This window comes from Oncorhynchus masou, chromosome 27, assembly GCF_036934945.1.
Source record: "Oncorhynchus masou masou isolate Uvic2021 chromosome 27, UVic_Omas_1.1, whole genome shotgun sequence".
In the NCBI taxonomy this organism is placed as follows: domain Eukaryota; kingdom Metazoa; phylum Chordata; class Actinopteri; order Salmoniformes; family Salmonidae; genus Oncorhynchus; species Oncorhynchus masou.
In genome coordinates this window covers 4,441,991-4,467,685 of record NC_088238.1, presented here as the reverse complement: position 1 = coordinate 4,467,685, position 25,695 = coordinate 4,441,991, and the positions used below count along the sequence as shown (strand labels likewise).

General features: G+C 43.3%; 1 protein-coding gene across 1 annotated transcript in view; it reads right to left on the bottom strand.

Annotated features, from left to right (window-relative positions):
* LOC135515574 (calcium-activated potassium channel subunit beta-4-like) overlaps positions 1-25,695 on the bottom strand; it is a 127,840-nt gene that overhangs the window by 41,404 nt on the left and 60,741 nt on the right. The window contains exon 2 of the mRNA XM_064939195.1: positions 6,416-6,543. Coding sequence (XP_064795267.1) covers positions 6,416-6,543 — 128 coding nt within the window. The remainder of the gene's footprint in view (positions 1-6,415; positions 6,544-25,695) is intronic.

Genomic DNA, 25,695 nt, shown 5'->3' with positions numbered 1-25,695 from the left:
TACCTCTGAATGAGGGGAGTTGATGATACCTCTGAATGAAGGGGAGTTGATGATACCTCTGAATGAAGGGGAGTTGATGATACCTCTGAATGAAGGGGAGTTGATGATACCTCTGAATGAGGGGAGTTGATGATACCTCTGAATGAAGGGGAGTTGATGATACCTCTGAATGAAGGGGGTGTTGATGATACCTCTGAATGAGGGGATGTTGATGATATCTCTGAATGAAGGGAGTTGATGATACCTCTGAATGAAGGGGAGTTGATGATACCTCTGAATGAAGGGGAGTTGATGATACCTCTGAATGAAGGGGAGTTGATGATATCTCTGAATGAAGGGGAGTTGATGATACCTCTGAATGAGGGGATGTTGATGATACCTCTGAATGAGGGGATGTTGATGATACCTCTGAATGAGGGGATGTTGATGATATCTCTGAATGAGGGGATGTTGATGATATCTCTGAATGAAGGGAGTTGATGATACCTCTGAATGAGGGGATGTTGATGATACCTCTGAATGAAGGGAGTTGATGATACCTCTGAATGAAGGGAGTTGATGATACCTCTGAATGAAGGGAGTTGATGATACCTCTGAATGAAGGGGAGTTGTTGATACCTCTGAATGAAGGGAGTTGATGATACCTCTGAATGAGGGGAGTTGATGATACCTCTGAATGAAGGGAGTTGATGATACCTCTGAATGAAGGGGAGTTGATGATACCTCTGAATGAAGGGGAGTTGATGATACCTCTGAATGAGGGGGAGTTGATGATACCTCTGAATGAAGGGGATGTTGATGATACCTCTGAATGAGGGGATGTTGATGATACCTCTGAATGAGGGGATGTTGATGATACCTCTGAATGAAGGGAGTTGATGATACCTCTGAATGAAGGGAGTTGATGATACCTCTGAATGAAGGGAGTTGATGATACCTCTGAATGAGGGGATGTTGATGATACCTCTGAATGAAGGGGATGTTGATGATACCTCTGAATGAGGGGATGTTGATGATATCTCTGAATGAGGGGATGTTGATGATATCTCTGAATGAAGGGAGTTGATGATACCTCTGAATGAGGGGGAGTTGATGATACCTCTGAATGAAGGGGAGTTGATGATACCTCTAAATGAAGGGAGTTGATGATACCTCTGAATGAAGGGGAGTTGATGATACCTCTGAATGAAGGGGAGTTGATGATACCTCTAAATGAGGGGAGTTGATGATACCTTTGAATGAAGGGGATGTTGATGATACCTCTAAATGAAGGGGAGTTGATGATACCTCTAAATGAAGGGAGTTGATGATACCTCTGAATGAGGGGGAGTTGATGATACCTCTGAATGAAGGGGAGTTGATGATACCTCTAAATGAAGGGAGTTGATGATACCTCTGAATGAAGGGGAGTTGATGATACCTCTGAATGAGGGGAGTTGATGATACCTCTGAATGAAGGGGGTTGATGATACCTCTGAATGAAGGGGAGTTGATGATACCTCTGAATGAAGGGAGTTGATGATACCTCTGAATGAAGGGAGTTGATGATACCTCTGAATGAAGGGAGTTGATGATACCTCTGAATGAGGAGATGTTGATGATACCTCTGAATGAAGGGGAGTTGATGATACCTCTGAATGAGGGGGTTGCTGATACCTCTGAATGAGGGGAGTTGATGATACCTCTGAATGAGGGGAGTTGATGATACCTCTGAATGAGGGGAGTTGATGATACCTCTGAATGAAGGGGAGTTGATGATACCTCTGAATGAGGGGGGTTGATGATACCTCTGAATGAGGGGAGTTGATGATACCTCTGAATGAAGGGGAGTTGATGATACCTCTGAATGAAGGGGAGTTGATGATACCTCTGAATGAAGGGGAGTTGATGATACCTCTGAATGAGGGGATGTTTCTAACAGTAATTGTCAGGCGTATAATCAGAGCATCTGGTTACAAGAGTAAATACAGACTGATTACGTCTAGAGGAATATTTATAAGATAGAAAACAGACGCCAGGGATGAGGTGGATACAGATATACAGCAATAGGATTTTATTGTTGTTTCATGGGGTGATTCATACTCTTTATGTTCCAGTTAACAAAGTGTGAAAAAGTAATAATTATCCCAAATAGCAAAAGATCACAAAGCAGGAGCTGGATATAAAATGTTCAATAACATTATCCACTCGCCTTTCTGCTTCTTTATTACATTAAAACTTTACTTGCGAACAGCTTGCATGCAAACTAAGAATTGGAACGGGTATTGAGTTAAAATATGTACATATTTTAGATGATATATAAATAAAATGGTCTGAATCAGGCTGTTTTGGGGTAAGCAGTGGTCTGGAGGGGCCCACTTAGGCCAACACTGCAGCAGCCATACAGCAGTACACAGCACTATACAGCAGCACACAGTAGTGCAGTGTAGACTGCAGCAGAAGACACAGCCCAGTGTCAGCCAACTGAACACTGGACTAGAGGGAACGTAGGACAGAGTCAACTCTGCTGAGGAGTTCACAGGCCTCTGAACACTGGACTAGAGGGAACGTAGGACAGAGTCAACAGGCCTCTGAACACTGGACTAGAGGGAACGGAGGACAGAGACAACAGGCCTCTGAACACTGGACTAGAGGGAACGGAGGACAGAGACAACAGGCCTCTGAACACTGGACTAGAGGGAACGGAGGACAGAGTCAACAGGCCTCTGAACACTGGACTAGACGGAACGGAGGACAGAGTCAACAGGCCTCTGAACACTGGACTAGAGGGAACGTAGGACAGAGACAACAGGCCTCTGAACACTGGACTAGAGGGAACGGAGGACAGAGTCAACAGGCCTCTGAACACTGGACTAGAGGGAACGGAGGACAGAGACAACAGGCCTCTGAACACTGGACTAGAGGGAACGGAGGACAGAGACAACAGGCCTCTGAACACTGGACTAGAGGGAACGGAGGACAGAGACAACAGGCCTCTGAACACTGGACTAGAGGGAACGAAGGACAGAGTCAACTCTGCTGAGGAGATCACAGGCCTCTGAACACTGGACTAGAGGGAACGTAGGACAGAGACAACAGGCCTCTGAACACTGGACTAGAGGGAACGGAGGACAGAGACAACAGGCCTCTGAACACTGGACTAGAGGGAACGGAGGACAGAGACAACAGGCCTCTGAACACTGGACTAGAGGGAACGGAGGACAGAGACAACAGGCCTCTGAACACTGGACTAGAGGGAACGGAGGACAGAGACAACAGGCCTCTGAACACTGGACTAGAGGGAACGGAGGACAGAGACAACAGGCCTCTGAACACTGGACTAGAGGGAACGGAGGACAGAGACAACTCTGCTGAGGAGTTCACAGGCCTCTGAACACTATCCGTGTACCATTTCAGTTATAAACATACGTTACACTTTGCATTTATTTCAATCAATCTTAGAGTTTACTGGTGATGGGAGAAAAACACTGGCATTGCGACAAGGGAAATCTGCAATACAATGAACTGCCCAGATGAACAAGAGGCCCAACTCAAGAGGTGGAGGGCTCCTGAGTGGTGCAGCGGTCTATAAGGCACTGCATTTTAGCCACTACAGACACTGGTACGATTCCAGGCTGTATCACAACTGGCCGTGATTGCGAGTCCCATAGGGCGGCGCACAATTGGCCCAGCGTCGTTCGGGATTAGGCCGTCATTGGAAATAAGAAGTTGTTCTGAACTAACTTACGGAGTTAAATAAAGAAGAGTGTCCTGGATACAGGCCCCAGGTGTACCAGGTGTACCAGGCCCCAGATGTACCAGGCCCCAGGTGTACCAGGTGTACCAGGCCCCAGGTGTACCAGGCCCCAGATGTACCAGGTGTACCAGGCCCCAGGTGTACCAGGTGTACCAGGCCCCAGATGTACCAGGTGTACCAGGCCCCAGGTGTACCAGGTGTACCAGGCCCCAGATGTACCAGGTGTACCAGGCCCCAGGTGTACCAGGTGTACCAGGCCCCAGGTGTACCAGGCCCCAGGTGTACCAGGTGTACCAGGCCCCAGGTGTACCAGGTGTACCAGGCCCCAGGTGTACCAGGTGTACCAGGTGTACCAGGCCCCAGGTGTACCAGGCCCCAGGTGTACCAGGCCCCAGGTGTACCAGGTGTACCAGGCCCCAGGTGTACCAGGTGTACCAGGCCCCAGGTGTACCAGGCCCCAGATGTACCAGGTGTACCAGGCCCCAGGTGTACCAGGCCCCAGATGTACCAGGTGTACCAGGCCCCAGGTGTACCAGGCCCCAGGTGTACCAGGCCCAAGAGGTACCAGGTGTACCAGGCCCCAGGTGTACCAGGTGTACCAGGCCCCAGATGTACCAGGTGTACCAGGCCCCAGGTGTACCAGGTGTACCAGGCCCCAGGTGTACCAGGCCCCAGGTGTACCAGGCCCCAGGTGTACCAGGTGTACCAGGCCCCAGATGTACCAGGTGTACCAGGCCCCAGGTGTACCAGGTGTACCAGGCCCCAGGTGTACCAGGCCCCAGGTGTACCAGGTGTACCAGGCCCCAGGTGTACCAGCTGTACCAGGCCCCAGATGTACCAGGTGTACCAGGCCCCAGGTGTACCAGGCCCCAGGTGTACCAGGTGTACCAGGTGTACCAGGTGTACCAGGTATACCAGGCCCCAGGTGTACCAGGCCCCAGGTGTACCAGGTGTACCAGGCCCCAGGTGTACCAGGTGTACCAGGCCCCAGGTGTACCATGAGACCCACACGGTCTGCAACAGTACGCGTAGATTCCTTGAGTCACACTTTCTCAACAAGATCCAATGGGCCTCCAAAAATAGCCACTGAAGGGATGATTGGCCACGGATAAGTGTTGATAAGTGGTGTTCCCAGACTACTCCCTACAGTACATGAACATGTCACGTCCTGCCCCACAGGAAATGGATCCACAGCAGGCGACAGACTCTCCCATCACCACACAGCTGATGACCAGATGCATCTTGTGACTTCACTGCCTGTCTGCTACTGTCTTTGCCATATTGGCTTTGTCGAATGTAAGTTATGTTAAGAGTTAAGACTTACTGCAGGAACATATTACACGTGAAAATAGCAATAGTTAGTTGAAAAAGAACAAGAGAGGGTTTTTGAAAGGCGGCCACATGACATTTTTACACCTTGGCCATCTGGTTCTCACTGCTTCACCCTAAAAGAGACGGCAGACTAAGCCTGTCCTGACAAACAATCCATCTTCCAGTTTGCCCGGACGGGTCTCAAATCTCTAGAATCTCTTTTGAGGAAAAAAAGTGTTTGTGTCATACTTCAGCGAACACGTGTTTGGTCTCGTGACAGCTCTGAAGGTGCTGCTGTATAACCAGGGAGCGTGGCAACATGTATTGTGGGTTGACAAAGTACTGTAGACACTTCTTCTGTGGTGGTTGAGAGAAGCACCGGGATTCAGCTTCTCTCTGTTGGAATTGGATTTCACTTCCTGAATTGACAAATCCTCCTGTATTAAACTCGGTATGAGACATGTCTTGAGAGAGGGTAATTGTAATCAGAATGAGAGCAGGGAAGGTAGGTCTCTGTCACCTCTCAGAAGATGGAATTCTAACATTGTTGTATTCTGCTTTATTAAATTGTCGTTGATGTATGCTCCCATCAGTGGGAGTGGTAGGGGAGGGGCTCACCTCTCAGAAGACAGAATACTTATATTGTTGTATTAGGGAAGGAAGTGAGCAGGAAGGAAGTGAGCAGGAAGGGCGTGAGCAGGAAGGACGTGAGCAGGAAGGAAGTGAGCAGGAAGAACGTGAGCAGGAAGGACGTGAGCAGGAAGGACGTGAGCAGGAAGGACGTGAGCAGGAAGGACGTGAGCAGGAAGGACGTGAGCAGGAAGGACGTGAGCAGGAAGAACGTGAGCAGGAAGGACGTGAACATGATTGTTGATGTATTGTCTCATTCTTCTCAGTATGAGTGACATGGGGGTGGGGAGGAGGGGTCTCACCTCTCAAACGATGGAATTCGGACATGGTAGGGGAGGAGCTAACGGTAGAGGAGGGGCTAGTGGTAGGGTTTGTGTTAAGGGAGGGGCTAGTGGTAAGGTTTAGGGGAGGGGAGGGTCTAATAGTAGGGTTTAGGGTTACAGGAGGGGCTAGTGGTAGGGTTAGGGGAGGGGCTAGTGGTAGGGTTAGGGGAGGGGCTAGTGGTAGGGTTAGGGGAGTGGCTAGGGGAGGGTTAAGGGAGGGGCTAGTGGTAGGGTTAGGGGAGGGGCTAGGGTAGGGTTTAGGGATAGGGGAAGGTCTAATAGTAGAGTTTAGGGTTGGGGAGGGGCTAGTGGTAGGGTTTAGGGTTAGGGGAGGGTCTAATAGTAGGGTTTAGGGTTAGGGGAGGGGCTAGTGGTAGTGGAGGGGCTAGCGGTAGGGTTTAGGGGAGGGTCTTACCTTCTCTGCTGGTTGAAGAAACAGGTGAAGGATTGGGAGCTGACCTCTTTAGTCCAGTAGTCCTCCCACCACAGAACGTTGTCCTTGTTCTTCTGGTTGTCCCTCTCACATGGAGGAACGTACGAGCACTGGACAGAGAGAGAGAGAGAGAGAGAGAGAGAGAGGGAGAGAGTGAGAGAGTGAGAGAGTGAGAGAGTGAGAGAGTGAGAGAGAGAGAGAGAGAGAGAGAAAGAAAGGGAGGGAGAGGGAGGGGGAGAGAGAGAGGAGGAGAGTAAGAGGAAGAGAGGGAGAGGGAGGGAGGGAGAGATAGAGGGAGAGGGAGGGAGGGAGAGATAGAGGGAGAGAAAGAGAGAGAGAGAGGCAGGGAGGGAGAGGGAGAGGGAGGGAGAGAGAGAAAGAAAGAGAGAGAGAGGAGGAGAGGAAGGGAGAGAGTGAGAGAGAGAAAGAAAGAGAGAGAGGAGGAGAGGAAGGGAGAGAGCGAGAGAGGGAGAGAGAGAAAGAAAGAGAGAGAGAGAGGAGGAGAGGGAGGGAGAGGGAGAGAGAAAGAGAGAAAGAGAGAGGCAGGGAGGGAGAGAGAGGGAGAGAGAGAAAGAAAGAGAGAGAGAGAGAGGAGGAGAGGGAGGGAGAGGGAGGGAGAGGGAGAGAGAGAAAGAAAGAGAGAGAGGAGGAGAGGGAGAGGGAGAGAGAGAGGAAGAGGGAGAGAGAGAGGAGGAGAGGAAGAGGGAGAGAGAGAGTGTTATACAGTGCTACTAGCCATAATGTAATGCATCAAGACATAGGGTATCAAACACATCAAACACCTAGTTTCCCTGTGGTTGATACCGTTCCATTGACTCCATTCCAGCCATTAATATGAGTCATCCTCCCCTCAGCAGCCTCCACTGATCGTGACATAAACACATTCAAACAGACAAACACATTCAAACAGACATAAACACATTCAAACAGACATAAACACATTCAAACAGACATAAACACATTCACACAGACATAAACACATTCAAACAGACATAAACACATTCACACAGACATAAACACATTCAAACAGACATAAACACATTCACACAGACATAAACACATTCAAACAGACATAAACACATTCACACAGACATAAACACATTCAAACAGACATAAACACATTCACACAGACATAAACACATTCACACAGACACTATTGACATAAACAGGGCAGCAAAAACCGTACTGTGCATGAGGTTGACAGGGCTGCAAAGGTCAACCAAGTCATCTTAAATGCAGATGTAAAAGAGACTCCAATTTTCCCTTGAACATGTGAGAACCGGGAGAGATACAGACACTGTCTAGAAGAGACTACAGGTGAGGATCGTGAGAGATACAGACACTGTCTAGAAGAGACTACAGGTGAGGACCGTGAGAGATACAGACACTGTCTAGAAGAGACTACAGGTGAGGACCGTGAGAGACACAGACACTGTCTAGTAGAGACTACAGGTGAGGACCGTGAGAGATACAGACACTGTCTAGAAGAGACTACAGGTGAGGACCGTGAGAGACACAGACACTGTCTAGTAGAGACTACAGGTGAGGACCGTGAGAAATACAGACACTGTCTAGAAGAGACTACAGGTGAGGACCATGAGAGATACAGACACTGTCTAGAAGACAGGTGAGGACCGTGAGAGACACAGACACTGTCTAGTAGAGACTACAGGTGAGGACCGTGAGAAATACAGACACAGTCTAGAAGAGACTACAGGTGAGGACCGTGAGAGATACAGACACTGTCTAGAAGACAGGTGAGGATTGTGAGAGATACAGACACTGTCTAGAAGAGACTACAGGTGAGGACCGTGAGAGACACAGACACTGTCTAGTAGAGACTACAGGTGAGGACCGTGAGAAATACAGACACTGTCTAGAAGAGACTACAGGTGAGGACCATGAGAGATACAGACACTGTCTAGAAGACAGGTGAGGATTGTGAGAGATACAGACACTGTCTAGAAGAGACTACAGGTGAGGACCATGAGAGATACAGACACTGTCTAGAAGACAGGTGAGGATTGTGAGAGATACAGACACTGTCTAGAAGAGACTACAGGTGAGAACCGTGAGAGATACAGACACAGTCTAGAAGAAACTACAGGTGAGGACCGTGAGAGATACAGACACTGTCTAGAAGATACTACAGGTGAGGACCGTGAGAGATACAGACACTGTCTAGAAGACACTACAGGTGAGGACCGTGAGAGATACAGACACTGTCTAGAAGAGACTACAGGTGAGGACCGTGAGAGATACAGACACAGTCTAGAAGAGACTACAGGTGAGGACCGTGAGAGATACAGACACTGTCTAGAAGACACTACAGGTGAGGACCGTGAGAGATACAGACACTGTCTAGAAGACACTACAGGTGAGGACCGTGAGAGATATAGACACTGTCTAGAAGAGACTACAGTTGAGGACCATGAGAGATACAGACACTGTCTTGAAGACACTACAGGTGAGGACCATGAGAGATACAGACACTGTCTAGAAGAGACTACAGGTGAGGACCGTGAGAGATACAGACACTGTCTAGAAGACACTACAGGTAAGGACCGTGAGAGATACAGACACTGTCTAGAAGACAGGTGAGGATCGTGAGAGATACAGACACTGTCTAGAAGACAGGTGAGGATTGTGAGAGATACAGACACTGTCTAGGAGAAACTACAGGTGAGGACCGTGAGAGATACAGACACAGTCTAGAAGAGACTACAGGTGAGGACCGTGAGAGATACAGACACTGTCTAGAAGAGACTACAGGTGAGGACCGTGAGAGATATAGACACTGTCTAGAAGAAACTACAGGTGAGGACCGTGAGAGATACAGACACTGTCTAGAAGAGACTACAGGTGAGGACCGTGAGAGATACAGACACTGTCTAGAAGAGACTACAGGTGAGGACCGTGAGAGATACAGACACTGTCTAGAAGACACTACAGGTGAGGACCGTGAGAGATACAGCCACTGTCTAGAAGACACTACAGGTGAGGACCGTGAGAGATACAGACACTGTCTAGAAGACACTACAGGTGAGGACCGTGAGAGATACAGACACTGTCTAGAAGACACTACAGGTGAGGACCGTGAGAGATACAGACACTGTCTAGAAGACACTACAGGTGAGGACCGTGAGAGATACAGACACTGTCTAGAAGACACTACAGGTGAGGACCGTGAGAGATACAGACACTGTCTAGAAGACACTACAGGTGAGGACCGTGAGAGATACAGCCACTGTCTAGAAGACACTACAGGTGAGGACCGTGAGAGATACAGACACTGTCTAGAAGACACTACAGGTGAGGACCGTGAGAGATACAGACAATGTCTAGAAGACACTACAGGTGAGGACCGTGAGAGATACAGACACTGTCTAGAAGACACTACAGGTGAGGACCGTGAGAGATACAGACACTGTCTAGAAGAGACTACAGGTGAGGGCCGTGAGAGATACAGACACTGTCTAGAAGAGACTACAGGTGAGGACCGTGAGAGATACAGACACTGTCTAGAAGAGACTACAGGTGAGGACCGTGAGAGATACAGACACTGTCTAGAAGAGACTACAGGTGAGGACCGTGAGAGATACAGACACTGTCTTGAAGACACTACAGGTGAGGACCGTGAGAGATACAGACACTGTCTACATCCATTCTCTGGTTGATAAAGCCCTGAAGGTAATCCTCTACCCTCCATGGGAGATGTAAGAAGCTTTTCTTCCGCGGCCTCGTCAAGCTGTCATTCTCCCTCAGTCTGTCTGAAATGACAACCTATTTCCATTACATTAACTATATAGTTCACTACTGTTGATGAAAGCCTATAGGCCTCTGGTTGAAAGTAGATCACTACCATATAAGGACAAGGGTTCCATTTGGGAGGCAATCACAGTTTCACATCATTTTCCTCGGTCTACTTTTCAGGGCATGAAGAGCCAGAGCTGTGGGCACTGGAACAAAACAGAACCCATGGGGTGTCTGATTGGAATCCAGTCGGAGGATAATCTTTCACCAGGGCAACAGGGTTTCCATGGAAATTCTCCGGTCGGGGCCGCGCAGTGCGAACTGGGGCAAGGGGAGTGAAGAAAGGGAAGCGGGGGAAGTCGGGGTAACTCATTCTCCTGATAATGGGGTGCTGGTTGGTCGGTGGTCACCATGACCTCTGCCACCTCCATCACATAGACCATATTGTTGGCTTTGGTGAGATAGAAAGCCTGGCTGAAATGGCCCTAAGTCAGGAATGAACAACACTATAAATGACTCTATATCAGGTATGAACAACACTCTAAATGGTTCAATATCAGGAATGAACAACACTCTAAATGGTTCAACATCAGGAATGGAGAACACTCTAAATGGCTCTATATCAGGAATGAACAACACTCTAAATGACTCTATATCAGGAATGAACAACACTCTAAATGACTCTATATCAGGAATGAACAACACTCTAAATGACTCTATATCAGGAATGAACAACACTCTTATAGACTCTATATCATGAATGAACAACACTCTAAATGACTATATCAGGAATGAACAACACTCTAAATGACTCTATATCAGGAATGAACAACACTCTAAATGGTTCAATATCAGGAATGAAGAACACTCTAAATGGTTCAATATCAGGAATGAACAACACTCTAAATGACTCTATATCAGGAATGAACAACACTCTAAATGACTCTATATCAGGAATGAACAACACTCTAAATGACTCTATATCAGGAATGAACAACACTCTAAATGACTCTATATCAGGAATGAACAACACTCCAAATGACTCTATATCAGGAATGAACAACACTCTAAATGACTCTATATCAGGAATGAACAACACTCTAAATGACTCTATATCAGGAATGAACAACACTCTAAATGACTCTATATCAGGAATGAACAACACTCTAAATGACTCTATATCAGGAATGAACAACACTCTAAATGACTCTATATCAGGAATGAACAACACTCTAAATGACTCTATATCAGGAATGAACAACACTCTAAATGGTTCAATATCAGGAATGAACAACACTCTAAATGGCTCTGTATCAGGAATGAACAACACTCTAAATGACTCTATATCAGGAATGAACAACACTCTAAATGACTCTATATCAGGAATGAACAACACTCTTATTGACTCTATATCATGAATGAACAACACTCTAAATGACTATATCAGGAATGAACAACACTCTAAATGACTCTATATCAGGAATGAACAACACTCTAAATGACTCTATATCAGGAATGAACAACACTCTAAATGACTCTATATCAGGAATGAACAACACTCTAAATGACTCTATATCAGGAATGAACAACACTCTAAATGGTTCAATATCAGGAATGAACAACACTCTAAATGGCTCTGTATCAGGAATGAACAACACTCTAAATGACTCTATATCAGGAATGAACAACACTCTAAATGACTCTATATCAGGAATGAACAACACTCTTATTGACTCTATATCATGAATGAACAACACTCTAAATGACTATATCAGGAATGAACAACACTCTAAATGACTCTATATCAGGAATGAACAACACTCTAAATGACTCTATATCAGGAATGAACAACACTCTAAATGACTCTATATCAGGAATGAACAACACTCTAAATGACTCTATATCAGGAATGAACAACACTCTAAATGGCTCTATATCAGAAATGAACAACACTCCTTCTCTGTGGCCGACATGAGTAAGACATTTAAATGTGTTAACCATCGCAAGGCAATCGCCACCACACTGCACACTGCCCTATCCCAATCTGGACAAGAGGAATACCTACAGTTGAAGTTGGAAGTTTACTTACACCTGAGCCAAATACATTTAAACAGTTTTTCACAGTTCCTGACATTTAATCCGAGTAAAACATCCCTGTCTTAGGTCAGTTAGGATCACCACTTGATTTTAAGATTGTGAAATGTCAGAATAATAGTAGAGAGGGATTTATTTCAGCATTACGTTTTTTTCATCACATTCCCAATGGGTCAGAAGTTTACAAACACTCAATTAGTATTTGGTAGCATTGCCTTTAAATTATTTAACTTGGGTCAAACGTTTCGGGTAGCCTTCCACAATAAGTTGGGTGAATTTTGGCCCATTCCTCCTGACAGAGCTGGTGTAACTGAGTCAGGTTTGTAGGCCTCCTTGCTCGCACAAGCTTTTTCAGTTCTGCCCACGACTTGTTTATAGGGTTGAGGTCAGGGCTTTGTGATGGCCACTCCAATACCTTGACTTTGTTGTCCTTAAGCCATTTTGCCACAACTTTGGAAGTATGCTTGGGGTCATTGTCCATTTGGAAGACCCATTTGCGACCAAGCTTTAACTTCCTGACTGATGTCTTGAGATGTTGCTTCAATATATCCACATCATTTTCCTACCTCATGATGCCATCTATTTTGTGAAGTGCAACAGTCCTTCCAGCAGCAAAGCACCCCCACAACATGATGCTGTCACCCCTGTGCTTCACGGTTGGGAAGGTGATCTTCGGCTTGCAAACCTCCCCCTTTTTCCTCCAAACAGAACGATGGTCATTACGGCCAAACAGTTCTATTTTTGTTTCATCAGACCAGAGAAAACTTCCTCCAAAAATGATGATCTTTGTCCACATGTGGAGTTGCAAACCGTAGTCTGGCTTTTTTATGGCGGCTCTGGAGCAGTGGCTTCTTCCTTGCTGAGCGACCTTTCAGGTTATGTCAATATAGGACTCGTTTAACTGTAAATATAGATACTTATATACCTGTTTCCTCCAGCATCTTCACAAGGTCCTTTGCTGTTGTTCTGGGATTGATTTGCACTTTCGCACCAAAGTACGTTTATCTCCAGGAGACACAACGCATCTCCTTCCTGAGCGGTATGACGGCTGTGTGATCCCATGGTGTTTATACTTGCATACTATTGTTTGTACACATGAACTTGGTACCTTCAGGGGTTTGGAAATTGCTCCCAAGGATGAACCAGACTTGTGGAGGTCTACAATTTCTTTTCTGAGGTCTTGGCTGATTTCATTTGATTTTCCCATGATGACAAGCAAAGAGGCACTGAGTTTGAAGGTAGGCCTTGAAATACATCCACAGGTACACCTCCAATCGACTCAAATGATGTCAATTAGCCTATCAGAAGCTTCTAAAGCCATGACATCATTTTCTGGAATTTTCCCAGCTGTTTAAAGGCACCAGTCAACTTAGTGTGTGTAAACTTATGACCCACTGGAATGGTGATACAGAGAATTATACGTGAAATAATCTGTCTGTAAACAATTGTTGGGAACTGTACTTGTGTCATGCACAAAGTAGATGTCCCACCCGACTTGTCAAAACTATAGTTTGTTAACAAGAAATGTGTGGAGTGGTTGAGAAACGAGTTATAATGACTTCCCGAATTCTGACTTCAACTAGAAATATTCTGTAATTTTGGATAAATTGTAAGCTTCCCCAAACCTGAAACTCACTGGCTGCCTATCTATAGTCTTGACTACTGCAAGCACGTTCAATTATAGGAGGTCTTGTACAACTGCCTAGGTATCCCCCTTTCCCAGTGAAATTCCTTCTGGAGCCGCGTCTGACCTATTCCACCTTTCAGCTTCATACTGTACAGTAGTGTGTAGATAGCTGACTACTGGCTTGTAGAGCTAACGCATTGGCTGCTAATATCGTCTAGCCACTGGCCTGAGTTGGAAAAGGGGGATACCTAGTTAGTTGAACAACTGAGTTCCTCTTCTGAAATGTGTCTCCCACATTTAACCCAACCCCTCTGAATCAGAGAAGTGCAGGGGGCTGCCTTGCTCATCCACAGCACCCAGGGGTTAACTGCCTTGCTTCAGGTGAGAACAACAGATTTTTACTTTGTCAGCTCGGGGATTTGACCCAGCAACCTTTCGGTTACTAGCCCAAAGCTCTAACCATTAGGCTCCCTTGACCAATCTTACATAGGGCTGTCCTGAACACGAGCATCCTTCGTGGCCTCCTTCATGGATCAGGGCTAATTTTGCTTAGCCACTGTCCTGAAGTGACCAATCTTTGAGAGGACATTTCTGGACATGAGCCTATTTTAGATCAAGAGCCCAGAGTTCTGGTTTAGAAGCAAGGTTGCCACTACTACAATTTTATATGAATCAAATGTCAGCCATGTTTATGGATGGAGCGCTGCTCCCTGTTTACACTGAGGGACAGCGTGCACGTGAATCCGGATACAATCCACCATGAATCGGTGTATGAGAACGTGAGCAGATTACGTTGAAAACATCGGTCGGACATCTTGGACCCAGTCTCCAGTTCTTTTATACCTCAGCGACGTAGATCAGGACGAAGCCAACAGCGGGTCCAAACTGGCCCAGTTTCATGTGGCAGGGCCTTGGACAATCCTCTGTTAATGTTACACTTTATACTTTCTGATCTCAGGGCATTGCTGTCTATGAGGACAGTTACAGTACATTATCTCTGATCTCATGGCATTGCTGTCTATGAGGACAGTTACAGTACATTATCTCTGATCTCATGGCATTGCTGTCTATGAGGACAGTTACAGTACATTATCTCTGATCTCATGGCATTGCTGTCTATGGGGACAGTTACAGTACATTATCTCTGATCTCATGGCATTACTGTCTATGAGGACAGTTACAGTACATTATCTCTGATCTCATGGCATTGCTGTGGGGACAGTTATAGTACATTATCTCTGATCTCATGGCATTGCTGTCTATGAGGACAGTTACAGTACATTATCTCTGATCTCATGGCATTGCTGTCTATGAGGACAGTTACAGTACATTATCTCTGATCTCATGGCATTGCTGTCTATGAGGACAGTTACAGTACATTATCTCTGATCTCATGGCATTGCTGTCTATGGGGACAGTTACAGTACATTATCTCTGATCTCATGGCATTACTGTCTATGAGGACAGTTACAGTACATTATCTCTGATCTCATGGCATTGCTGTGGGGACAGTTATAGTACATTATCTCTGATCTCATGGCATTGCTGTCTATGAGGACAGTTACAGTACATTATCTCTGATCTCATGGCATTGCTGTCTATGAGGACAGTTACAGTACATTATCTCTGATCTCATGGCATTGCTGTCTATGAGGACAGTTACAGTACATTATCTCTGATCTCATGGCATTGCTGTCTATGGGGACAGTTACAGTACCTTATCTCTGATCTCATGGCATTGCTGTCTATGAGGACAGTTACAGTACATTATCTCTGGTCTCATGGCATTGCTGTCTATGGGGACAGTTACAGTACATTATCTCTGATCTCATGGCATTACTGTCTATGAGGACAGTTACAGTACATTATCTCTGATCTCATGGTATTGCTGTGGGGACAGTTATAGTACATTATCTCTGATCTCATGGCATTGCTGTCTATGAGGACAGTTACAGTACATTATCTCTGATCTCATGGCATTGCTATGGGGACAGTTATAGTACATTATCTCTGATCTCATGGCATTGCTGTCTATGCGGACAGTTACAGTACATTATCTCTGATCTCATGGCATTGCTGTCTATGAGGACAGTTACAGTACATTATCTCTGATCTCATGGCATTGCTGTCTATGGGGACAGTTACAGTACATTATCTCTGATCTCATGGCATTGCTGTCTATGGGGACAGTTACAGTACATTATCTCTGATCTCATGGCATTGCTGTGGGGACAGTTATAGTACATTATCTCTGATCTCATGGCATTGCTGTCTATGAGGACAGTTACAGTACATTATCTCTGATCTCATGGCATTGCTGTCTATGGGGACAGTTACAGTACATTATCTCTGATCTCATGGCATTGCTGTCTATGGGGACAGTTACCATACATTATCTCTGATCTCATGGCATTGCTGTCTATGAGGACAGTTACAGTACATTATCTCTGATCTCATGGCATTGCTGTCTATGGGGACAGTTACAGTACATTATCTCTGATCTCATGGCATTGCTGTCTATGGGGACAGTTACAGTACATTATCTCTGATCTCATGGCATTGCTGTCTATGAGGACAGTTACAGTACATTATCTCTGATCTCATGGCATTGCTGTCTATGGGGACAGTTACCGTACATTATCTCTGATCTCATGGCATTGCTGTCTATGAGGACAGTTACAGTACATTATCTCTGATCTCATGGCATTGCTGTGGGGACAGTTATAGTACATTATCTCTGATCTCATGGCATTGCTGTCTATGAGGACAGTTACAGTACATTATCTCTGATCTCATGGCATTGCTGTCTATGGGGACAGTTACAGTACATTATCTCTGATCTCATGGCATTGCTGTCTATGAGGACAGTTACAGTACATTATCTCTGATCTCATGGCATTGCTGTGGGGACAGTTATAGTACATTATCTCTGATCTCATGGCATTGCTGTCTATGAGGACAGTTACAGTACATTATCTCTGGTCTCATGGCATTGCTGTCTATGGGGACAGTTACAGTACATTATCTCTGATCTCATGGCATTGCTGTCTATGGGGACAGTTACAGTACATAATGTCTGATCTCATTTCCCCCCCAACTCTCTTATCCTCACGATCCGTCGTAAACCACACATATACATCCATGTACACACACACACACACACACACACACACACACACACACACACACACACACACACACACACACACACACACACACACACACACACACACACACACACACACACACACACACGTAATCCCTTGTGCTCGTCTCTTTATGTAATATTCCAGGTCATGTCTGGTTATTTCTGGTTCATGTGTAGTGATAGAAACATGGTCGTTGTAATATGACTGAAACACATGACACATCATATCCTCGTGGGCAATTTGACTGAAACAATGTTTCTATTGCAGTTCTTTTTCATTTTGGGGAACACGACAGTTAGATTCCTATTACATTATGACAGTTAGATTCCTATTACATTATGACAGTTAAATTCCTATTACATTATGACAGTTAGATTCCTATTACATTATGACAGTTAGATTCCTACTACATTAGGACAGTTAGATTCCTATTACATTATGACAGTTAGATTCCTAATACATTATGACAGTTAGATTCCTATTACATTATGACAGTTAGATTCCTATTACATTATGACAGTTAGATTCCTATTACATTATGACAGTTAGATTCCTATTACATTATGACAGTTAGATTCCTATTACATTATGACAGTTAGATTCCTATTACATTATGCCAGTTAGATTCCTATTACATTATGACAGTTAGATTCCTATTACATTATGCCAGTTAGATTCCTATTACATTATGCCAGTTAGATTCCTATTACATTATGCCAGTTAGATTCCTATTACATTATGCCAGTTAGATTCCTATTACATTATGACAGTTAGATTCCTATTACATTATGACAGTTAGATTCCTATTACATTATGACAGTTAGATTCCTATTACATTATGCCAGTTAGATTCCTATTACATTATGACAGTTAGATTCCTATTACATTATGACAGTTAGAATCCTATTACATTATGACAGTTAGATTCCTACTACATTATGACAGTTAGATTCCTATTACATTATGACAGTTGGATTCCTATTACATTATGACAGTTAGATTCCTATTACATTATGACAGTTAGATTCCTACTACATTATGACAGTTAAGATTCCTATTACATTATGACAGTTAGATTCCTATTATATTATGACAGTTAGATTCATACTACATTATGACAGTTAGATTCCTATTACATTATGACAGTTAGATTAGTATTACATTATGACAGTTAGATTCCTAATACATTATGACAGTTAGATTCCTAATACATTATGACAGTTAGATTCCTATTACATTATGACAGTTAGATTCCTATTACATTATGACAGATTCCTATTACATTATGACAGATTCCTATTACATTATGACAGTTAGATTCCTATTACATTATGACAGATTCCTATTACATTATGCCAGTTTGCATTCCTATTACATTATGACAGTTAGATTCCTATTACATTATGACAGTTAGATTCCTACTACATTATGACAGTTAGATTCCTATTACATTATGACAGTTAGATTCCTATTACATTATGACAGTTAGATTCCTATTACATTATGACAGTTAGATTCCTATTACATTATGACAGTTAGATTCATATTACATTATGACAGATTCCTATTACATTATGACAGATTCCTATTACATTATGACAGTTAGATTCCTATTACATTATGACAGATTCCTATTACATTATGCCAGTTTGCATTCCTATTACATTATGACAGTTAGATTCCTATTACATTATGACAGTTAGATTCCTACTACATTATGACAGTTAGATTCCTATTACATTATGACAGTTAGATTCCTATTATATTATGACAGTTAGATTCCTACTACATTATGACAGTTAGATTCCTATTACATTATGACAGTTAGATTCCTATTACATTATGACAGTTAGATTCCTATTACATTATGACAGTTAGATTCCTACTACATTAGGACAGTTAGATTCCTATTACATTATGACAGTTAGATTTCTATTGCATTATGACAGTTAGATTCCTATTACATTATGACAGTTAGATTCCTATTACATTATGACAGTTAGATTCCTACTACATTATGACAGTTAGATTCTTATTACATTATGACAGTTAGATTAGTATTACATTATGACAGTTAGATTCCTAATACATTATGACAGTTAGATTCTTATTACATTATGACAGTTAGATTAGTATTACATTATGCCAGTTAGATTCCTAATACATTATGACAGTTAGATTCCTATTACATTATGACAGTTAGATTCCTAATACATTATGACAGTTAGATTCCTATTACATTATGACAGTTAGATTCCTATTACATTATGACAGTTAGATTCCTATTACATTATGACAGTTAGATTCCTATTACATTATGACAGTTAGATTCATATTACATTATGACAGATTCCTATTACATTATGACAGATTCCTATTACATTATGACAGTTAGATTCCTATTACATTATGACAGATTCCTATTACATTATGCCAGTTTGCATTCCTATTACATTATGACAGTTAGATTCCTATTACATTATGACAGTTAGATTCCTATTACATTATGACAGTTAGATTCCTATTACATTATGACAGTTAGATTCCTACTACATTAGGACAGTTAGATTCCTATTACATTATGACAGTTAGATTTCTATTGCATTATGACAGTTAGATTCCTATTACATTATGACAGTTAGATTCCTATTACATTATGACAGTTAGATTCCTACTACATTATGACAGTTAGATTCTTATTACATTATGACAGTTAGATTAGTATTACATTATGACAGTTAGATTCCTAATACATTATGACAGTTAGATTCTTATTACATTATGACAGTTAGATTAGTATTACATTATGACAGTTAGATTCCTAATACATTATGACAGTTAGATTCCTATTACATTATGACAGTTAGATTCCTAATACATTATGACAGTTAGATTCCTATTACATTATGACAGTTAGATTCCTATTACATTATGACAGTTAGATTCCTATTACATTATGACAGTTAGATTCCTATTACATTATGACAGTTAGATTCATATTACATTATGACAGATTCCTATTACATTATGACAGATTCCTATTACATTATGACAGTTAGATTCCTATTACATTATGACAGATTCCTATTACATTATGCCAGTTTGCATTCCTATTACATTATGACAGTTAGATTCCTATTACATTATGACAGTTAGATTCCTACTACATTATGACAGTTAGATTCCTATTACATTATGACAGTTAGATTCCTATTATATTATGACAGTTAGATTCCTACTACATTATGACAGTTAGATTCCTATTACATTATGACAGTTAGATTCCTATTACATTATGACAGTTAGATTCCTATTACATTATGACAGTTAGATTCCTACTACATTAGGACAGTTAGATTCCTATTACATTATGACAGTTAGATTTCTATTGCATTATGACAGTTAGATTCCTATTACATTATGACAGTTAGATTCCTATTACATTATGACAGTTAGATTCCTACTACATTATGACAGTTAGATTCTTATTACATTATGACAGTTAGATTAGTATTACATTATGACAGTTAGATTCCTAATACATTATGACAGTTAGATTCTTATTACATTATGACAGTTAGATTAGTATTACATTATGACAGTTAGATTCCTAATACATTATGACAGTTAGATTCCTATTACATTATGACAGTTAGATTCCTAATACATTATGACAGTTAGATTCCTATTACATTATGACAGTTAGATTCCTATTACATTATGACAGTTAGATTCCTATTACATTATGACAGTTAGATTCCTATTACATTATGACAGTTAGATTCATATTACATTATGACAGATTCCTATTACATTATGACAGATTCCTATTACATTATGACAGTTAGATTCCTATTACATTATGACAGATTCCTATTACATTATGCCAGTTTGCATTCCTATTACATTATGACAGTTAGATTCCTATTACATTATGACAGTTAGATTCCTACTACATTATGACAGTTAGATTCCTATTACATTATGACAGTTAGATTCCTATTATATTATGACAGTTAGATTCCTACTACATTATGACAGTTAGATTCCTATTACATTATGACAGTTAGATTCCTATTACATTATGACAGTTAGATTCCTATTACATTATGACAGTTAGATTCCTACTACATTAGGACAGTTAGATTCCTATTACATTATGACAGTTAGATTTCTATTGCATTATGACAGTTAGATTCCTATTACATTATGACAGTTAGATTCCTATTACATTATGACAGTTAGATTCCTACTACATTATGACAGTTAGATTCTTATTACATTATGACAGTTAGATTAGTATTACATTATGACAGTTAGATTCCTAATACATTATGACAGTTAGATTCTTATTACATTATGACAGTTAGATTAGTATTACATTATGACAGTTAGATTCCTAATACATTATGACAGTTAGATTCCTATTACATTATGACAGTTAGATTCCTAATACATTATGACAGTTAGATTCCTATTACATTATGACAGTTAGATTCCTATTACATTATGACAGTTAGATTCCTATTACATTATGACAGATTCCTATTACATTATGACAAATTCCTATTACATTATGACAGTTAGATTCCTATTACATTATGACAGTTAGATTCCTATTACATTATGACAGTTAGATTCCTATTACATTATGACAGATTCCTATTACATTATGACAGATTCCTATTACATTATGCCAGTTTGCATTCCTATTACATTATGACAGTTAGATTCCTATTACATTATGACAGATTCCTATTACATTATGACAGATTCCTATTACATTATGACAGTTAGATTCCTATTACATTATGACAGATTCCTATTACATTATGACAGATTCCTATTACATTATGACAGATTCCTATTACATTATGCCAGTTTGCATTCCATCCTGCAGCTGTTTTCATTGATGGGTTATCCTAAAAGGTTTTAGCTTCTGTAAATCTGAAACTGGCTCCAAACCCAGTGAGATGTTAAAGTCAGGTTAAAACCATGAGGTTTGTGGCCAGCATCAGTTTCTCTCCTCTGGAGAGCCTTGCGGTGCAGTTGCCGTACCAGGCAGTGATACAGCCCGATAGGATGCTGTCGATTGTGCATCTGTAAAAGTTTGTCAGGGTTTTAGGTGACAAGCCAAATTTCTTTGCGCCTTCTTCCCCACACTGTATGTGTGGGTGGACCATTTCAGTTTGTCCGTGATGTGTACGCCGAGGAACTTACAACTTTCCACCTTCTCCACTGCTGTCCTGTCGATGTGGATAGGGGGTGCTCCCTCTGCTGCTTCCTGAAGTCCACGATCATCTCTTTTGTTTTGATGATTGAGTTGGAGGCGTGCATGGCCACGCAGTTATGGGTGAACAGGACGTATAGGAGGGGCTAAGCATGCACCCTTGTGGGGCCCCAGTGTTGAGGATCAGCGAAGTGGAGGTGTTGTTTCCTACCTACGGCAGCCCGTCAGGAAGTCCAGGACACAATCACGCAGGGTGGGGTTGAGACCCAGGGCCTCTCTCTCTCTCTCTCTCTCTCTCTCTCTCTCTCTCTCTCTCTCTCTCTCTCTCTCTGCCAAATGAACACTACAAACTTCCATCCAAGTGAATTTAATTAATTAAATAATTTTCAGCGGGCCATTCACTCAATCACCCAAAGCACTTCCTTGGCAACGAATGAGAGGAAAGTAGTCCTTCTGTCTTGACCTAGATGTGTGTTCTGAAACCATGGTGATGGGCTGAGGACCTTGATCTGGCTGTTGATCTGGCTCCCTGGGCTGGCTGACACTCACTATGACCCCTTTTCTTTTCTCTCTCTCTGTCTCTCTCTGTCTCTCTCTCTCTGTCTCTCTCTCTGTCTCTGTCTCTCTCTCCCTCTCCCTGTCTCTCTCTCTCTCTCTGTCTCTCTCTCTCTCTCTGTCTCTCTCTCTCTCTCTGTCTCTCTCTCTCTCTCTCTCTGTCAATTCAATTCAATTGTTTCAATTCAAGGGCATTATTGGCATGGGAAACGTGTTAACATTGCCAAAGCAAGTGAGGTAGATAATATATAAAGTGAATGTATAAAAGTGAAATAAACAATAAAAATTAACAGTAAACATTACACATACAGAAGTTTCAAAACAATAAAGACATTACAAATGTCATATTATATATATATATATATACAGTGTTTTAACAATGTACAAATGGTTAAAGGACACAAGATAAAATAAATAAGCATAAATATGGGTTGTATTTACAATGGTGTTTGTTCTTCACTGGTTGCCCTTTTCTCGTGGCAACAGGTCACAAATCTTGCTGCTGTTATGCATACTGTGGAATTCTTTGTGGATCTGTGTAATCTGAGGGAAATATGTCTCTCTAATATGGTCATACATTGGGCAGGAGGTTAGGAAGTGCAGCTTCTGTCTGTCTCTGTGTCTCTCTGTCTCTCTCTCTCTCTCTCTCTCTCTCTCTCTGTGTCTCTCTCTCTCTGTGTCTCTCTCTGTCTCTCTCAATTCAATTCAATTCAAGGGGCTTTATTGGCATGGGTAACATGTGTTAACATTGCCAAAGCAAGTAAGGTAGATAATATATAAAGTCTGTGTCTCTCTCTCTCTCTCTCTCTCTCTCTCTCTCTCTCTCTCTCTCTCTCTCTCTCTCTCTCTCTCTCTCTCTCTCTCTCTTCCCAACATTATATTGTAAAGCAGATTAGCATGAGCAGGTGAGTCAGTTGATGCTGACAGGGAGAGAGGGAGCGCGCGAGAGAGAGAGAGAGAGAGATAGAGGGGGGAGAGACAAAAACAGAGAGAGCCAGAGAGAGGGAGGAGAGGGGGGATAGAAAGCACCAGCTCAGCGGTTTATGTTCTAAATGTAATGAAGACCTTCTTTTCCTGTCCCTCTGTCTGCTGCTCCACATCAGGTAGTTGACCTCAGCTTCCCTTGGTATGTTACACCTTCACAAGTCCTCTACAGGACACTGTATCAGTGGTACCACCACAACAACAACAACAACCAAAAGGTGCCTGAACAGCTTCTACCCCCAATGCTATCTGTCTCCTCCATCACCCTGTTCTCTCTCTAAGTCTGTCTCCTCCATCCCCTGTTCTCTCTCTAGGTCTGTCTCCTCCATCCCCTGTTCTCTCTCTAGGTCTGTCTCCTCCATCCCCTGTTCTCTCTCTAGGTCTGTCTTCTCCATCCCCCTGTTCTCTCTCTAGGCCTGTCTCCTCCATCCCCTGTTCTCTCTCTAGGCCTGTCTCCTCCATCCCCTGTTCTCTCTCTAGGTCTGTCTCCTCCATCCCCTGTCTCTCCCTCTCCCTCTGTCTTCTCCATCCCCCTGTTCTCTCTCTAGGTCTGTCTCCTCCATCCCCCTGTTCTCTCTCTAGGTCTGTCTCCTCCATCCCCTGTTCTCTCTCTAGGTCTGTCTCCTCCATCCCCTGTTCTCTCTCTAGGTCTGTCTCCTCCATTCTCTGTTCTCTCCCTAGGCCTGTCTCCTCCATCCCCTGTTCTCTCTCTAGGCCTGTCTCCTCCATCCCCCTGTTCTCTCTCTAGGTCTGTCTCCTCCATCCCCTGTTCTCTCTCTAGGTCTGTCTCCTCCATCCCCTGTTCTCTCTCTAGGCCTGTCTCCTCCATCCCCCTGTTCTCTCTCTAGGTCTGTCTCCTCCATCCCCTGTTCTCTCTCTAGGCCTGTCTCCTCCATCCCCTGTTCTCTCTCTAGGTCTGTCTCCTCCATCACCCTGTTCTCTCCCTCTGTCTCCTCCATCCCCCTCTTCTCTCTCTAGGTCTGTCTCCTCCATCCCCCTGTTCTCTCTCTAGGCCTGTCTCCTCCATCCCCTGTTCTCTCTCTAGGTCTGTCTCCTCCATCACCCTGTTCTCTCCCTCTGTCTCCTCCATCCCCCTGTTCTCTCTCTAGGCCTGTCTCCTCCATCCCCTGTTCTCTCTCTAGGCCTGTCTCCTCCATCCCCTGTTCTCTCTCTAGGCCTGTCTCCTCCATCCCCTGTTCTCTCTCTAGGTCTGTCTCCTCCATCACCCTGTTCTCTCCCTCTGTCTCCTCCATCCCCTGTTCTCTCTCTAGGCCTGTCTCCTCCATCCCCTGTTCTCTCTCTAGGCCTGTCTCCTCCATCCCCTGTTCTCTCTCTAGGCCTGTCTCCTCCATCCCCTGTTCTCTCTCTAGGTCTGTCTCCTCCATCACCCTGTTCTCTCCCTCTGTCTCCTCCATCCCCCTGTTCTCTCTCTAGGCCTGTCTCCTCCATCCCCTGTTCTCTCTCTAGGTCTGTCTCCTCCATTCTCTGTTCTCTCCCTCTGTCTCCTCCATCCCCTGTTCTCTCTCTAGGTCTGTCTCCTCCATCCCCTGTTCTCTCTCTAGGCCTGTCTCCTCCATCCCCTGTTCTCTCTCTAGGTCTGTCTCCTCCATCACCCTGTTCTCTCCCTCTGTCTCCTCCATCCCCCTGTTCTCTCTCTAGGTCTGTCACCTCCATCCCCTGTTCTCTCTCTAGGTCTGTCTCCTCCATCCCCTGTCTCTCCCTCTCCCTCTGTCTTCTCCATCCCCCTGTTCTCTCTCTAGGTCTGTCTCCTCCATCCCCCTGTTCTCTCTCTAGGCCTGTCTCCTCCATCCCCTGTTCTCTCTCTAGGTCTGTCTCCTCCATCCCCTGTCTCTCCCTCTCCCTCTGTCTC